The 18846-nt window shown below is 42.2% G+C and overlaps 1 protein-coding gene across 15 annotated transcripts in view; it reads left to right on the top strand.

Moving 5' to 3' along the window:
- Positions 1 to 18846, top strand: part of lrba (LPS-responsive vesicle trafficking, beach and anchor containing) — a 462623-nt gene that overhangs the window by 155349 nt on the left and 288428 nt on the right. For all 15 annotated transcript variants that reach the window (XM_079552680.1, XM_079552675.1, XM_079552684.1 and 12 more), the window contains 6 exons: positions 3675 to 3792; positions 3877 to 3979; positions 6096 to 6211; positions 7267 to 7379; positions 15047 to 15187; positions 17987 to 18106. In XM_079552680.1, the coding sequence (XP_079408806.1) occupies positions 3675 to 3792; positions 3877 to 3979; positions 6096 to 6211; positions 7267 to 7379; positions 15047 to 15187; positions 17987 to 18106 (711 nt within the window). The remainder of the gene's footprint in view (positions 1 to 3674; positions 3793 to 3876; positions 3980 to 6095; positions 6212 to 7266; positions 7380 to 15046; positions 15188 to 17986; positions 18107 to 18846) is intronic.

An 18846-nucleotide genomic window follows, 5' to 3' on the forward strand; every position in this document is an offset into this window, starting at 1 on the left:
TAGACCAAGAATCAACACTTTTAAGAGTTCTGAAATCAAATTGCTTTAAATTACCTGACAATTTTACAACGTTTGTGTACAAATTGACTGCATTGCAAAAGCCACAAGCCAAATGCACAGAGCAACAAACCCACATACACAACTACAATTGAACTGATCATTATTATCGTGAAATGGCTCTTTTTTTCTCTAATAGGATCCTTAAAATGATGTATGAATTTACAGTTTTCGTAAATCCAAAATCCAGATGGAAGTGGCCTGGTATCCTGAGGATTGCGCGGTGACAGATTTTGTGTGTGCGCAGTTCCGTGCCATAGCCACAGTCACCCGGGCCTGCTTCATGTGTCCCTCTTCATTCCCCAACTCTTTTGGGCGTCTGACAGAGACAAACGACAGTGCTTCAGAAATGAGCAGCAGCCCGGCACACAAACAGGTTAAAAAAAAAAAAAAAAAAGAAAGGAGGGAGGGAGAGATGCCGAGGCGAGAGACCCACGGAGAGAGAGAGAGAGAAAGAGAGAGACGCAATCAAGGCCAGATCCTTTGTTTTCTGCTGGGTTGTTTCTTCTCCCGTGACGCTCTGAAATTGATCTTGGGATGCGCCAGACCTGTATCCATGGAAATAGTTCCAGTTGAAATGAAATATCAATACAAATGTTCTTTATCCATGTCCAATTGTGTTGTTGTAAGGGCTTTTGGGGTCATTTGATTGTTCCTTTGTAAAATGCGGAATTTGATTTTGCGCGGATGTGTTGGATACTATTTTGTTAAAAACATACTGGAATAGATTCAATTAAGTGATTTCTTAGATGTTGGAATAAAAGATCTTTCAAGACGTTGTTGCCTCATCATATCTACTGTTCCTGCTGCCAGTATAAAGAGCCATATGGACAATGTATCAATGCACTGTAATGTAATATTACTCATATCTTCCCACGCGACATGGAATTTACACTATTTTTTCTCATAGCAAGAGAGCATTACATTGTAAACCACCACTTGTCCACACTGAATGGTGGCTCAGACATTAAGTTGGGAGTATTTCAATTCTGTCACAGCTCTGCCTTTGTGGTGATGTGATTCAATTGTTCATTCTTTGTCTCACTGCCGAACATCACCGTTTTTGAGCTACAATATGTATCATTTCAATGATTACGAGTCTTGTCTATTAGCAACCGATGATCAATGCTATCAGGCCGATTTCTATGATGGTGCCAGTCCTTCGAACAGTTGGACATTTCAACTGATGCGCCTTGTTAAAGATCTTTCAGACTTCCCATTTATTTTAAGATAATGTGTCTTGAATCCTTTTCGAGCTAGCCCTGTTGGAATTTGAGCCACATTGGGTCTTGACCGATCAGCCCCCCATCGTAATCGGTCACAAACGACGCTGGCACAACCATCACTCGCGCTCGGACATTAACTTCCACACCACCGTCATTTGTCCAGACCTGGTCACAACAGGGCGGCCATTTCTGCACGGATAGTTTGTCACCATTCTTGTCAGCCCGCTCTGCTTTTTCATCTGCAAGGGGAAAGGCCCGCGCCAACGCGGACAATGATCCCGCGGAGCGTCGAGGGCCATTTACACCCATGTCTAGAGATTCATCGGTGCGGGAAAAATATGATGATGTCTGGAATGTCTGGGCTACTGTCATATCTGTGTGAGTAATTCACTTCCTCAGCTTCATCACTTCAGTCCCGTGTGGAAGCTGTGACACCCGTCGCGAGGGCTCTGAGGGCGCTCCTGGGGATGAGATGAGTCAACCACTGCTATTTGAAGGTGAAAGGTTAGGCTCCAACTCAGTCGTGAACACCTCAAGACAGAAATGACAAGACTGACTTTTTTCCCCCTGAATCGGATGTAAGAAGGTGCTGAGAATATGATCAACTGTTGACATTTTGGATTGTTTTTAACTTAAGGCTGTTGTTACGTGAAGCATTTTTATGCCGGAATCAAGGAACACATTTTGACAAAGACATTTTTCCGCCTGTGCTCCGTCACAGAACTACTTTCATTTACTTGGACCTGGGACAACAAACAACAAAGAAATCAACTATATTGTCTCTGGCTCCTTTTCATCAATGTGACCTTCAAAGTGTTGATGACAAATAAGACTCTTTACATTACTTTGCCTTTCATTTCTTGCTGTGTGTCAAACTTTATGCCCATGATTTGATTTGATGTATCTAGAACGAATAGTTGTAATGTGCTTACTGAAATTGAACTTGATTTGAATGGATTTTTTTTTTTTTGCTGATACATAGATCTTTTGTATTTACACATATTGTCAAGTCTTCCAAAAGTTTCTCAGCTGTAGAATTCTGTAAGATGTGCACTCTAGTTATTTCGCCTCCTTCCTGCTCCCTGTTGGTGCCGGGGATGTCTTGTGGCTGACAGTAACTGGTCCAGTCATCTCCAGTTCGCTGTTAAGGCAGATAGGAGGCTGGCGGACACAGGCCTCTCGCCAGCTTCTCCCAGCCACTAATCCACATTTAATTGAACTCCAGAGACTTTGAAGTGAGTCTGTGATGCAGGCAGGCCGTATTCCTCTGAGACCCTGTGGTAGGAGGCTGTCCTGGGCTAAGGGCCTCAGCTGCTCTCCCCGCTGTCCCCTCGGCTTTAATGAGCGAGCCGGGCCTATCACTCGCTGGCTACGAATTTGAATATCTTTTTGATTAATAACGGCGCCTCTGAACCGTGCTGTGACAAGCTAAAATGTCCCCTTTACCTTCCCAGTACGCCCACTGTCACGAGACGCATTCGGAAGTAAAAGCAAAGGGCGAAACAGAGGCTAGTTAACAAAGCAGTGCTAAGTAGGTTAGCGGAATATCTAAATGGAGGATTAGTAGGAGTAAGAATGGTAGGGGCAGGGCTAAGCATCTGAATATGTCCGCCGCAGTGACAGCCGTCAGAACAGTTTACTATGACGGCCACCGCAAGCTCCGTGGGGACCCGCTTACCCCGGCTCATCTCTGCAAGTTTAAATCCAACATAATGCAATTTGACCTTAGTGAAATAGTCAAGCTAATCCTTTTGTGAAAATCTGCTGTTAACCTTATCTCTGTTGTGTCAAACGATTCCGGCGCCGCCATCTTGCTGTTGTGTTTTACGAGGGCCAATATGAATCATCTTTTAGTGAACTAAATATCGCTCGGCTGCCATACAACTGAATAGGAGCCATTCTGCCGCTAAAGGAATCGCTTTTTCATTGGAGCGGATCAATATAAGACATTAATCGTGCTGCTCGGGGTGTCCTGCCATGGTTAGTGAAAAATGAACCAGGCTTTAGCCCCATTCCTGCGCATCCCTGCTTCTGCCTCTTTTGCTTGTGCAGTGTATATACATATATTTTTATTTTTGTTTGTTTTTGTTGCTAGTATGTTTGTTTCTTCATAGACGTTGCACACAAAACTAATCTCCTTCTCATGTTGTCACGAGGTGGCTTCATGCGACGTATTCAGATCACTTCACAGCTCAAATTGCCTCCACCACAAAATGAACTACTATATCTTTTCTTTAGCCTTTGAAAAATATCTTTAAACAGCTCCACATGAGCTTAAATACAAGATCGATTAACAAAAGTGACAAGGCTGGCAATAGCGTTTAAAGTCTGTATGGTGCATAATATTAATGGTGAGTGATCTCAATCTAAATAGTCAAATTTCTTTTCCAGATTTTAGCCTACACTGAAGGCCTTCACGGAAAATGGCTGTTCACCGAGATCCGCGCCGTCTTCTCCAGGCGTTACCTACTGCAAAACACGGCTCTGGAAATCTTCATGGCCAACAGGAGTATGATGTTTTATTATCATCCGAGCTGCTACAATTGTGTCCTCCTACATGATATTAATCTCTCCATAATTCTTTTTTGTGCAGCTGCTGTCATGTTCAACTTCCCCGATGCAGCTACTGTCAAGAAGGTGGTCAACAGTCTCCCGCGGGTCGGCGTGGGCACCAACTTTGGCCTTCCCCAAACCAGGTACAGTAGATAAAGATAGATAACGATTTCCTGACCAGTATGAACATGTACATGAACAGGTTCTCCTCTGAAAATAAGACTCTGAATTCAAAGTAGGCCTTTCCTGGTTAGATAATGAACAAAAATAAGTAGAGGCTCTCCAGTGAGTCAAAAGAAATTCCAAGAACCCATGTTGGATGAGAACCATACATTAAGGACCTATTTCTTCATCCACTGCACTAGAAACAGTGCATTTAAGACCTAAATAGTCTTAATCCCCTTAAAAGGTCACATATATTACATTTGTTATTACTTTTTGTACCCACTTTCCCATTTTGTCCTCTTGAGATCTATCCATTGAGTAATTTATTTGTTTCTGCCTATCAGTGCAAGGCAAAGCACTTCTTATTTTTTTGTAAGCCTGCAGGGCACGACTACTACCCCGTGTTCCGCCCCACCTCCACTTGCTCGCTATCAGGGACAAACACAGCATTCACAACATGGGTTTGGGGGTAAACAAATATCTAATTGCGTTTTGCCGTCTTAACTAACCATGTAATATTCTGTATCTTATTACTCATAGCGCACCTAGTCATAGCACTTGAATTGAAGGCTCTTTTGAGTGAAAGTATCTACAGGGGAGCATGTGTCCAGTCACGCCGGGCGTGCGGGGGGACCAGGAGAATGTACGTGTTTGTGGCAGCCTCATTAATCAGACCGGGCCCAGGTCAGGGGATACCTTGGCTCTCTGACCCGCGGACAGCTGTACAGGCCAGTCTTGTGCTTACTCTGGCTCACACTGCCAGCACAGCACGATTTATCAGAGAAAGTCCAGAAATACTCACACCGCAGCATCAAGAAATACTGTACACGAGGCCAATCGGAAAAGTTTAAATTTTTTCAGACTATTTTGTGTATTGTAGTTCGTAAATTATGTGTGCCATTTAAAAGGCTTGTGTCATGTGAAAAAGAGCAAAGCAGAAGCAAGATGTGTGCCCATTGTTGGTGTTGCATTTGTATAAATAGGGGTATTTTCTAGAGACGTACATTCTTTTCAGTTATACCATGGTCTCGGCTCAATTCTGATTGGCTGGAGGGTGATACTGTACACCCAGCCCGGCAAAAGTGAAATAACAGTTAAATCACGTTCTATATCACTCCACTGCAGCTGTTTCCATAACGATAAACAACTGAGCTGGAACTAGCTTCAGGTAAAACTGATTAAAAAGTGAAGTAACTCCTGCCCAGGACTTAAAAAATAAGCAACAAGCCCCAGTGAACAGTTTCAGTTCGCAGGACCATGACATAAGCGTTGTCCAGTTATTTCTGATAATGGACACCTCGTAGTGCATTATCCCTTACTTATACTACAACAAACACTAAGACTAAGGTGTGTAAAGTAGTTGTAAAAGCCTGAAAAAAGCATTATATATGTAATTTAAAGATGAGGTGTTAACGATCTTTGTATTTCATAAACTACCTACCTATACATTGTTCTTAAGTCAAAGCCAATTGTCCAAGCAGAAAGCCCAGAGCAAACAACCCATGCTTTTCCAGATAGAATGTAGCTTCTTTTACTTCAAAACATGTGCATGCTACATACATTGTTGGCTGTTTAAAAAAAAAAAATAGCAGGCAGGTAGCTCATTCTGTTGCATCTTTGTGATTTTTAAGTAACATTTGCTAAAAGATCTATATTACGATGGATGATTCCTGGACGAATGAAAGCCTACACAAACATATTGCCACGCTCATATTTAGAGGGCTGTACTTTCACCTTTAGAAGTCCTAATGACCATAATCCAGCTCCCTGACAGTGATTAATTCCATCATTTTCCTTTGTTTTAATTAGATCGGGGGTCATTTGTTTCTGTCTAGCGTCATACGTCACACGGCCGACTCTGAATACTAGTGTGTGTGCGCTCCCCGACACGCCTCAACCCCAATTTATTGCATATTTGTCTTGTTAATTAGCATGACTGTACTTTCAATAGGTGCTCCGTCCAAGGGCATTTGTATTAAAGCAGTCTAATAATGCCCGGGGTTGGGGTGTGATTGCAAAGCCCGGTGTGTTTTTCCTGAGCCGAAAGGGCAAAAGAACACATTCACTCAAACCGTGCTGACCTTGTCTCTGCAGGCGCATTTCTCTGGCCACACCAAAGCAGCTTTTTAAAACCTCCAACATGACCCAGCGCTGGCAGCGTCGGGAGATCTCCAACTTCGAGTACCTCATCTTCCTCAACACCATTTCAGGTAGGTACATCCCACGCGCTAGTGCCATTCAGGCTCCAAGTAAAGTACACATTACAAACCAAACTGTGGAATTTTGTAAATATATATGTTTGCTATACAGATTTTGGATTAAAGGGATAATCTGGAAGTCTAAATGTAAAACCAATTTTATAAAATGTGCACAATTTTGCATTTTGATGTTAAGTATGTAATAGTATTATTTTTTGTAAAGTCCCTCCTTCCTGGATCTCAGCAACTAATCAGAGACTAGTATCCTCCCGCGTTGACCAATGAGACGAGCTTTTCCTGTGAACCAGCCTGTCTGGTCCAATTAGGGGGGAGGGGGAGGAGCTTGATCGTTTACTTTTGCTCTCTTCGCTTTGTAAACTAAGAAGGGTTTTCTGGTTAAAGAGGGCAGGAATTTGGTTACTTTTACATGCCCTCCATCTCTCCTCACTCTGCAAATTTACAGACCATCACTTCAATAGAATGTCTGTAACAAATGTATTTATCTTTTGATATATAAAGGATTTGGCCTGAATCTTGGAACTAAAAGGGGGATTTTTGTATTACTTTATAAATACCTGTGTTCCTAGATTTTGTGTTGGTGTTCATTGAGACAAACACTGCCAACTATTTTATAACCAATCATAAAGCAGAATGTGGCCATGTTTTAAGTTGCCCCTGCTTTGAAATCAGTATCAACCATAATGCACTGTTTTTAGATAAAGAAAAACGGTTTTGTCTCCCACAGGGATTTCTAACATTTTTCACATCAAGTAACATCATCAGTATTTGACCTTTCAAGTTCCACCAGGTCTAGATCAAGGTCAAGTCATCACGATTAAACCAAATCTGAAAACTGTCTAAATTGAACTAGATAATGTCTGAACTGCATGTAAACCACATGTAAATAAAAACAAACAAACACCTAAAGCAGCTTACTGAATCAGGTCTGAAATTGCAGATGACCCTAATTACCACCTGAAGAAACCCGAGTACCACAGTTTGAGGTTCACTGATCTACAGGAATACAGGCACCGCTTGATTCTTTCTCCTTTTGTGCTCTTATCCAGGCCGCAGCTTCAACGACCTAAATCAGTACCCGGTCTTCCCTTGGGTCATCACCAACTACGAATCGGAGGAGCTGGACCTCACCCTGCCCAGTAACTTCAGAGACCTGTCCAAGGTCAGGCTCCATATTTCCACCCTCCTTTGTCTCCCAAGAGCGTGACGTTCGGCGGGCGTGTTGTTGTACTTGGCCGTGTAATTGCCATTGATCTTAGCTAAGTGAAGGAAGAGTTCAATCACTACTAACTGATCGCTATCTGCACATGTTCTGCTCTTCCTCAACTCAAGTACATGAACTATATTCCGTCATAGCAAACCGTTTTTATTCACAAATCCCATTTTTGTAATTTATTTATTTCAAGTTTGACCTTCTGCAGTTCTCCAGGAAGTGAAGCGCAACTCCCTATTAGCTCCAAGCAACAAATGGAGTTTTAACAATGCCCTGAGATGCACCCTCTTAGGCAAATGCACTAAAATAACTTCAAAACACTCCCCCTACAAATAGATAGGCCGTTATTATTACTCATGTTGTTCACATACACACACAGGGAGGGTTGGGAGAGGTTTCCACAGTAGTGAAGACTGAAGGTGGGAGGATAAGGGATTAGTTTTGGGGGTGAGATGATGAAGCAACTGTCAAGTTGCTGGAAACCAAAATGGCGGAATAAATCATCAATGGGGGGAAAAAAATGGAATGGATGTGCAAGCGTTAATGGACGGGGGATTACGTTTCAGAGCTGGACGTGGGAGTATTGGATAAGTACTGGGATACAGGTTGGATACTGTATATGGAGAAGTATTGGAGCAGGGCAAGTAATTGTTATTGGATACAAAGATTGGAAAGTCACGGTTTGTTCCATAGCAACATGATGGTCACTTCCTAAGTTAACGACTGTTTCCTGCCTGTGTTTTATTCCTATGGAGAGTTAGCCATGCCTTGTTGAAATAAATACACATTTAAGTAACAGTACGAGGCAGAAAACATGCAGCTGTTAATTACCAGCATTTTGAAAACATGACTCAGGATGTAAATATTTCTCTGGAGGAGACTTCCGTGTTTATAACTGTAGCTGTTTTAGCCTTGAAGCTAAAATCATTTCACAATTTTACCCACATTGGTCCAGTCACGCAACAAGAGACGGAAGCCGTCACCTGTCACCACCACGCATTCTTCCAAAACATTAAAGATGGCGGCGCGGCGACCGATGCACTGTTTTCTTCTGCTATTTCGTCAGTTTTAAATAATTTGGAAAATATTAAATCCCTAAAACCGGAGCAAGAAACGGCGTTTTTGAAAAGGCTTCCTGCCGCTTGTTACTGCGACGTATCTAGCATTGCTCTGATTGGTTGATGCCGTTTGTCAATCACGCCCACCGAGAAATCGTTGAGACCATGCTTGCTCCCAGACTATATGTCTTTGAAATATCTATGAAAAAGCATGTAGTTTGGCAGGCCAGGCAGCACTACCATCTGAACTGATTTTTTTAACACACGGCTTGATGTTTATTTACTGTTTAATGTTATGTTGTGCACAGGAAGTAGTCTTTACCTCACCTCTGGCCAACAGGAAGTTAGCTCAAAAACGTTTCATGCGCAGAGCCTATTTTCTCTTTAAAGGAACAGTGCGCTACGTCAGAACTACAGTCTATACTTTGTATGTTAACAGCTGATAAAATGTCGCTGTAAGTTATTGATTGGATGGATGCGGTGAAAAGAAGAGTCTAAAAAATTCTGAAACAGCTCAGTAGGGATGACTCCTTTTTGAAAACTTACAGTACAATTGACAGTATAATGTTGTTGTATTTATTCATTTATTTTTTTCTACTTTTTTTTTCTACTTTCATCAACGTTAATTGTTTTTGTAGGGTTAAACTAGTTTAATTTCGAACTAATTTCGAATGCTATGCTAAAAGGTGACTATACAAAAATACTACTTGTATGCCTTGAGGATTGTGGACTTATGGGACTTGGGTGCACTTTTCAACACAAAGAAATTAAAAATGAAAGTGATTACATCTCAATACTTTGTTGTGTTTACCTAAATGTTTGCAGATAGTGCTCAGTGTGTTCAAAAACGTTTGGTGCATGAAGAGAAAATGCATCTGTACATTTTTCTCATCAAGCTTAGGAATGCAGAAAGCCTTTAGAGAGCTTCTTAGAAAGGGCACTTTTCATCCCTCTGCTGTGTGAGGCTGATCTTCTCTTTCTCTGACTCCATGTTGTCCAGTAGGGTTAGAATTCAAATGTGGCACACCACCTTTGTACCAACTCACGCGCACGCCTTCAAATCGTAGCCTTGTATTCGCCGGCGCCCCTGGGACCAAGCCGGGGCAGGAGGAGAGACAAGGACCATGTTGTGTGTGTGCATGCAGCAGGAGCGAGGGATGGCAGCTCTTTATTACATGTGTTTTATTCATGTTGTTGACACGTGTGTGATATCAGTGGAGAGGCACTCGACCGTGGCAGACTGCAGTGTCTGGAAAAGGGCAGCGCTGTTCAGCCTCCCACTCTGCCCCAAGAACAACCCCTCCCCCAGATCCTGCGCCACTCGCTGCATTTGCAACACAATACGGCATTTCTTTTTTTGTCTATAGATCTAATCAAACTACATTGGAACATAGATTGTCTGTTCAGCATCGTGTTTTTTAGATCCTTCTCTAATGACAATAGAAATGTTTCACTGCCATTGTGATGAGATTTTTTCCATTTTGCTTTGTTTTTTATTTCAAGATTCATTTCACAGTGTACAGTATAGATGTCCAGCGACATGAACACAGCATCGTCCAACAAACGGGCTGACGTTTCAACAGATAAACTTCACTCATATTTCGGAACATCTTAAATTAGGTTTTGATCCAAATAGAGATCATTTTGTTTTCATAGACGTCCTCAAAGTTGAAAAAATTGCGTAGAGTGGTGTACAGTATATGGCCTTTTTGGTTATACATGTCACAAATCCTATGCTCAAAGTGTGTTCCTCATGAAGCCAGGATTTGCTAACGTCCCTTCAGCTGAAAGTTTGTTTTAGCGGTTTATTGCATGTCATTCCCACTACATCCTTCAGCTAGTGCTTCGGGCTCACTCCCTACTGTGATTTCAGCCTGATGTCGCATATGGCCTTCACTTTTCCACTGACTTTCCATTCCATCCATGCTGCTTTGTTTTTTCTCATTACTGCCCACATTTCTCTGAACATCTCCGTCCCCCCCCCCCCCCCCCCGATGTCACTTTGACAGTTGTCTCATACCGAAACGGGTCATGTGATCAGCCCGCAGTGACATTGAGGAGGCGCGCTAACCGAAGAGCGGGGAAGTGCGTGTGTACGTGCGTGTCACGCTCTGTCATCGTCCCCCCCCCCTCCGGCTCCACAGGCCACACAGAATTTATGTTCCCCTCCGCCGCAGCCACTCTGACCCCGGGGACTGTCTTATCATAAACTCTAACCTCAAGCTGACATCAAACGCCGACCCCCGAGATAACATTGTAGTCACGATAAGGACACGCTGCAGGACTGGCTGCAAAGTGGTCCACCGCCGCACAAATGGAAAATATCTCTAATAAGTGTCCAAATGTAGTACGTTATTTACCCAATACACCTATCCAGTTTTAGAAAATATCACTCATATATGTTATTAGCTACTATAAAACCTCTTTGATACCTTCATTTAGCCTTTACATGGAAAGCAGTGTGGAATTTAGAGTGTGATTAATGGTGCTAACTCTTGGACCCTGCGTTGGCGCCAAAGTGACTGTACGTGATTGGACCCACCTTATTTGTAGCCTATTGCGCCTGTTTTAGCTTCATGAGAGAAATCTGCTTTGTCGCCTGGTTTCACTTTGTGCCGTAGGAGAGGCCATGTTTGGATCTTTTAATTCAAACTTCTGTTGTTCTTCGGTTTGAACTTGCACACTTGGCCCCTTATTTTACTATTGAACTGTATGTTGCGAACTAAACATGCACCAGCGTTGTCCCTTTGTCCTCTGGAACATCATCGATAGCTCTATAAAAACATTGTAATCTCCTCCGGGTCTCATGTATCCCGCATCTACATGGCCCCAGCCGAAGTGAGGATTTATCGAGCGCTGCTTGTACCTTTGTGCTACAGCCTACTACTCACAGCCAGATCAGCTAATGGTGTATTGATTTCAGCATACGCGCCCCATATGTTTATCCCCCAGGCCCTGCACACAGTTCGCACTGTTTAAATAGGATATTATACATAAACAGGGCTTTCAAAAGCTCTTTTGATTTATGACTTAAACCCCTTGCGATGTTCAAATTGTCGCTAAGCTATTATACTCCATCTCCAGTCAGCCGTTATTCTTTTCAAAAGTAGAAGGTTGATGTTCTCGCAGGAGTTCTGTAGAGGTCGTTCCATTTACTGTTGCTTTAGATTTAGATTTCTATGCAAATGGGTTGAACTTGTCATTTCATATACCAATGTGACCATGCAAATTTTGATATAGGATTCCGTCACTATGTTTTTTGTATTTTTTTGGTAAATATCGAAACCTGTTTTTGATTTCCAGCGCAGTCGGTAGTCGACAAACTCTGCAGATCTCATGATGCAAGTCAAAAATATTATACATCAGCCTTTGCTTTCAAATTAGCTCACATTTTTTTTCTTTTTAGATTTAAGAAATAAATTGAGGTTTTACTATGCCAAAGGGTACAATCTTGCCATGTAACCCGTATCGCTTTCACCGGTCTTATTATTTTTTCTGTATCATGTAGCCTCAATCTCTAGCTGGATGGTCGTAACGTTTTACCACCGCATCACTTCTCGCTGCATTGTTGCTGTTAAATTTTAATGACCACATCTTTAAGAGCGCTACCATTTCAGCCTCCACTGACTTGGACTGATCCAATATTCATTCTCCAGTGTTTACCGCTGGAAAGGGCCCCGTATCATTCTATCCCAGTCTAATTAAAACTCCTTAGACGGGCTCATTTATCTGATCTCGTGCTCCTTGCATTAGGCCAATTTCGTGTTGAATAGGCGGCGGGCGTTCCATCAGTCGCCGCACGTCTGATGCCTGGGCTACTGTAAGCACTGCGATCGCCCAATAGTAATTCATTTTATTCTATTTTATTTATTTCCTACGCCTCCTCTGCTGCCTTTTCTTTTTTTAATGAGCCGGCTGTTATTAGGGCTATAAATCAGCGCAATGGGTGTGATGTATAATTCACAGTGTGTACTCAGCCCTCCTCGCCTCCCCCCTTTGTGGCCCTGAGGAAGCCCGCCGTGTATCATTGTCACAGCGTCAGCAGCACAGAGCGGAGCACTGGTGGCATGAGGCACGCTGCTGCGCTATGTGTAAGCCCGGACTATTAGAACACCAGTGGAATCTCGCGTTTCCAATGTCCAGAAAGTAGGGCTTTTTCTGTACATCTCCCAGCACTGGTATTGGTATATTTTTCCCTCAACATTTTTTATTGGTTGGACTGATTGAAGAATGGGGTGTAGAGTGGGTTGAGACTTTTGGAACAATGACTTTACACTGCAAGAACATTCTGGGTTCAGTTCCACATATTATTTCGTCTTTCCTGCGACTGAGTTGGTTTCTTCCAAGCCCTCCGTTTTTTGAGATAACCTATCACTAGAAATCCACCGATCCAGCTTATTTGCTTCCGATACAGATACTGGGGGGGTTTGATATCTGATATTGACCGATACCAAGAGACATTTTTAAAAGTGGCTTGGTCCTCTTATCTCCATCTTGAGATCAATAAAGTCTGGTCATAATGTTACCGATCAATTATATTCATTAATAAACTAATGGAAAACCTTTGACTAGGATCACTGGATTTTCAACACTATCCTTGGGACAGGCTATTTTCTATTAATATAAACAACTCACGTAAAGTCATCTGATCATTACAACTACAAACATCATATATCAGTTATTGTTTAACAGCATTTCATAAACTAAAATTCAAACGTCCACTCCAGCAGTGGTCGATTTAACTTTATTTTGCTACTTTAGGTATTTCATTATAGTTTCTGACCCTGCCTTAATTTGTTGCTGCTAGCTTCAGCATGCTCCCATTTGGTGCGGCGATCAAAAATACATTTAGGGAGCTAAAACTAGCTCAGTGATTGGATTCTCCAGGTTCTTAGCTTCAAATGACATAGAGCAAGTCCATATTTACTTAGATTTAGTGGATTTGCGGCGAGAGCCAAAACTGATATTGGTTCAGTATCAGATATTTGTAAATATCGTATATTTTCCAGTATCGGCTCCGATATCCATCCATCCATTTTCTTCCGCTTTATCCGGGGCCGGGTCGTGGGGGCAGCAGTCTCAGTAGAGATGCCCAGACTTCCCGATCCACACACACCTCCTCCAGCTGTTCTGGGGGGACCCTGAGGCGACACCAGGCCAGCTCGGAGACATAGTCCCACCAGCGTGTCCTGGGCCTTCCACGAGGCCATGTCCCACTCCCACTAGAACATGCCGATATCCCTACCTATAACATGTACAGTAGGGGAGACTATTACTCTAGCAAAGCATTAATGGTTCAACATCTAACAATATGTCCCTGCGTGCTGCATTGCAGTTGTCGTCTGCTCCTGACAGGTTTCCCCATGGTACCAGTTGAAGGAAGTATCAAACACACATGGGCAATTTCCCTACATTGGCAAAAATTCAAGTTGTATCTTTAAAAACACACCTGGAGTCATGTTTTGTTTCATTCGCTCAGGTTCTCCCTTGTCCGCATTCAAAACGCCCGCCCACATTCCGTTATACGTCACGGTAGTTTTCGGTGACCGTCACACCCGAGTCCTCCACGTCTGTTGGGGTCTCTCATATATGGCCACGCGTCACCCGTCTCTCAAACCACGATGGCTCTTTATCCAACAGGCACATGTCGTTGTCCTCAAAAGAGTGGCCAACCTTTTGGAATATGAATCGACTGCAGACTTCCTCCTCCGTCCCATGCATAACTAATTTGATAGACATCCTCCATGTAATAAATCCATTAACCGCAGCTGCATCAATCACAAAATAACCCAGCACCTCCCTCTATCTGTCCAGCTCTTTCAAACACGCATCCACCAGCCACGCGCCCCACATAACCCCCTCCCTCCCGACACAGTAGCCATAGCCCGCGATCGATACTTGCGCCAGGCTGGAGATGAAGCCCGCTGTGACAGGCAGCCTATGATATGAAAGAGATCCAATTGATCCACGCCCCGCCAGGCTCCGCTCCTCAAAAGACCATTATTCCATTACCATTGATCCGCTATAAAGGGGGAAGGAGGAGGGCCAGAGAGAATAAAGCCCAGCCCGCCGTAGACTAATAAAAATTGAACCTAGAGTGATTTCTATAAATGAGAATTTAAATAATAGCCAAGCGTCACACGGTTATTGGTTTTCGGAGAGCAATGGGGAATTAATGCAACTTTTTTTTTTCTACCTTTTCTTTATATTTTACAAATAGACTCAGCGGCCGATACTTTAGAGTTAATAAAAGTATAAATTAGTGCTCCTGATATTGATATTCCGAGCAGGCAGTCTTTCATTGGAGCGCATTAGTTTCGTGTGACAGACTATAGCTGCGGGGCGCTGTAAAAAGCACTCCACGGAAAAGGATTGATCTGAAGGCAAACATCATCTAATATTCATTTGATATCGCACAAAGGTTACTAGCCTCATTTGCCGCGCGCGCTATTGACTTCAAATGTGTTCACAGTCTCCTCTGAGGCAAATTGTTCCATGTCATATGAGGAGAATAACATCATACTGTGTTTGGTTTTGTTTTCCCCCACCCTCCTACAGCCCATTGGAGCGCTGAACCCCAAAAGAGCCGCCTTCTTCTCGGACCGCTATGAATCCTGGGAGGACGAGCAGGTGCCCAAGTTCCACTATGGCACACACTATTCCACGTCCAGCTTCACTCTGATGTGGCTGCTAAGAATCGTAAGTATTTTGTTTATTGCAGCACAGTGTCCAAAATGCCGTTAAACGTTTCTAACATCCTAATTGTTCATGTGGAAGACCTTTGAGGCACATGCCACAACTTTCATGGAGCAACGCTGTCACAGAAACACTAAGTAGCCTGCTAGTTCATGATCGATAAAATTGCATTAGAATTAGATGCACAACAGACTTAAGCTGGGTGTACACTGCATGATTTTGGCCGTCTCCAACGAACAATAACTCTTATCTTTTCTTATGTTGTAGCTCAAAATCACAGGTTGTAGGTGATACAGTGAGACAGGGCAGTGATATTTTGGAAAGCTAGTTAGTGAGCCTCCTCTCACTGCAAATAGGATCTCTGTCAGTGTCCCATCAACACCGCACCGCCGCCAGAGTCACAAACAACAGAGGCCAGGCATGAGCGGGTCCGACTGTGCATTTTACAGGACTTTCCCTGCACTTTTCTGCTGAAATAAACACCGCTTGCATGCGGCACTCACCTCAGTTAAACACTCATCTTCTGCCGCCTGATATTCGCTACGATCAACTTTGGTCGTGGCTATTGTCTCTTTGAACCATCACACAGCGGAGACGAGTGCAGGCGCTCGATTTTACAATCCCCACGTCGTGCAATGCTTTACAATATCTAAAAATCTCACAAGACAAAAAAAAAATCGCACAGTGTACACCAGCCATTAAGTTATTTTCTAATATCTGCTTTTACAATACTACTAAAAGACAGTCCCATGGTTAAAGGTGGTTTACAACAGTTGTTTATAATTTATTTTGCCGCTACTGACCAGTTACTCTCTATAGCCTATTCTGTTTTCAATTCCAATGTAACTTTTTATGATACATTACGGATATATTATTTAGCTATAGGCCTTTGTTTACATGCAGAAAAGTTTGTTTGTTTTTTACAGTATGTATGTATTTCACATTCTGATTCAATAGGTTGCAAGGGTTTGCATGTGATAAACATTGGAATATTAGAAAATTAGATATTTTCCTCAAAGTGTCATCTGAAACCAACAGATTTGTGTTTGATGAATTATTTTACCATTAGTGGATAATGTAGAAAAAGGCAATGTTTACTGTGTCTTTGGACTCGTTCCCATAATTATTATTTTGTTCTATATTGCATTAATTTGTTCTCAAGCCATGTTCATGTATGGATTTCTTGCGGCAATTTCCGCAGTATGCAGAAAAACATGAGCAAAACAATGTCCCAATTTACTTTCACCTTGTTAAACCAACCGCTCGGCCATTGTGTGAGATTTTATTGGTTTTTGAAGAGGATCCGTAGTAAACATTTCGCTGAAGTGTGCTCTTTCAGGACCTTTGTGGAATAGACGTCATCAATCTTTTGCTAGTGCACTCGGGGGACAGGGGAGGTTACTAAGTTTCTCCTGCGCGCACTTTTCGCCTGTTATTGTCCCAGTAGCTCACTGTCTGCGCGTACTCCCAGTAGACTTTCCACATTGATCCTAGCACATCATTAGCTGGCTTACTCATAATCCACTTTACCAGAAGCCCTCACATAAAGAGCAACTTAAACATTGCAGCCCGGATGGAAACCGTTGCATTGCCATGAATTTAGGTCCATGTAAGAGCCTATGCTCGCGCAGAATTAGCTACATATCAAAAGGAGGGGGAAAAGGAAAATAGATGGATTAAGTAAAAAGATAAAGGCTTCTGCAATGTGCTGTTCCTAAAGAAAGAGGACTATACTGTATACTTGATGCCAACAAGGGATTTTCCTTCCCTGATGGCAGGATTAACGATGCTAAAATTGTGAAAAGTGGATCGAGGATCCAGTAAAAGTCTTTGGTCCTGGCATTTTTTTTCATCATTTTTGAAAAATCCATTGATAGAATTATCTGGTCATTCTTTAGATTCAGGTTTTCAGCTAGCATCTTAACAGCCCAGGAACTTACAGGAACTGGAGGCTTTTTGCCAAGAAGAATGGGCCGCGTTACCATTAGATTATATGCAGAACCTTCTCCACAACTACCACAAAAGAATCCAAGCTGTCATTGATGTTAAAGGGGGCCATACAGTTCCTAATACCCCAGTATTAGGAACTGGGGTGTGTAAACTTTTCAAAAGGGTCATTTTGGTATTTATTTTTGTTCTGGTGAACAATAAATGGCTTCATAACACCACTGACCAGGAGTGAAAAAAAAGCTTTTGTGTTTTCACTCATTTTCTTTGAGAAAAAACACCATGGTGTGTAAATGGTGTGTAAATGCTCCTAAATGTGCAGGAATTATCCAGCAGGAGGCCCATATCTTTTTGCTTCTTGATAGTCCAGCAGTGCATATAGATAAGATGCACAAACATCCATTATGGAAGATTCTACAGTGTTAAGAGTATTTGAAAAAAAAAAAAAAAAACATTTCCTGCGTTAACTGTTTTTTAAATCTATTAAGGTCTAGGAACACCCCAGTCCTCTGTTTTTACACTGTGTGGATTTATAAGCTTTGGTCATTTCAGTGTGGACTTAATCAGCTATTTACAGTGTTTGCTTTGTAGATGGCAACCAACATATTGCACCCATGCCACTTGGGAGCCATACTTCACAGAGGCAGCTATTGATCCGCCTTAACAAGATTATTCCTGATTAGAAATGCATCAGTGGCATGAGTGGATTGGCTTTAGTAGCTCACTGGGATTACTGTTAGCTCGCTTGTTGAATTTAGCTTGAAAGAGTGGATTTTGGGCCTTTTCTCATGGGACTGTTTATGTTTTAACAATGTGTTGGAGTCCATTAAAAGTGCATTTGTTTGTCATCGGCAGGAGCCCTTCACCACTTTCTTCCTCAACTTCCAAGGAGGCAAGTTTGACCACGCAGACCGCACTTTCTCCTCAGTGTCCCGCGCCTGGAGGAACTGCCAGAGGGACACGTCCGACGTCAAGGTACAGTGTGAAAATATGTTTACCCTGTTACAAATAAAGACACCGGCGAGAGACGTTGACATCACATCTGTAAATATGGTTAATTTATTTCAATTTGTGCTATCAGCCCCTGCGACTACCACCACTCACTCATATACACTATGTTAAGAATTATTATGCAAATTGTATTTTAGTGCTATAAAGAAAAATTAAATGAAATTCATGGAGGGTGTCTCAGGGCTCTTTGAATCACTGACATCAATCTCACCTGTGATAATTAGTTGTCAGGTAAGCACAGTTAAGGGAAAAACTACCGAAAATTGACATTGTTCATACATTTTTACTGTATAAGTAAATCAAAGATATAAAAAATTATAACACAGTTGCAGTTTGGGCTGAAATTTACTTTTTTTAATTTTGAAGTTGCCCATGTTGTCCAATTCTCTTTCTGTTTGTATATCGCTCATGTTTTTCTGCGTTTATGGCATTAAAATATAGTATTTGGGTAAAAACGGCCTTAAAAAGCATTACATGTGCTTCTGCCTGTATTAACCTTTTAGCTACAGGTGCCAACACAGCCACTCCCTCTAAAATATATTTACAGTTTTAAGTTTGTATTCCTGTTGGTGGTATCGTACCACTGGTATGAGGAATATGAAGACCAAAACCTACAGCTGCTCATCATATATTTAGAATATCATGAAAAAGTGCATTTACTTCTGTAATTCAACTTAAAATGTGAAACTAATATATGATAGATT

Source organism: Gobius niger, assembly GCF_951799975.1.
Source record: "Gobius niger genome assembly, chromosome: 3".
NCBI lineage: Eukaryota > Metazoa > Chordata > Actinopteri > Gobiiformes > Gobiidae > Gobius > Gobius niger.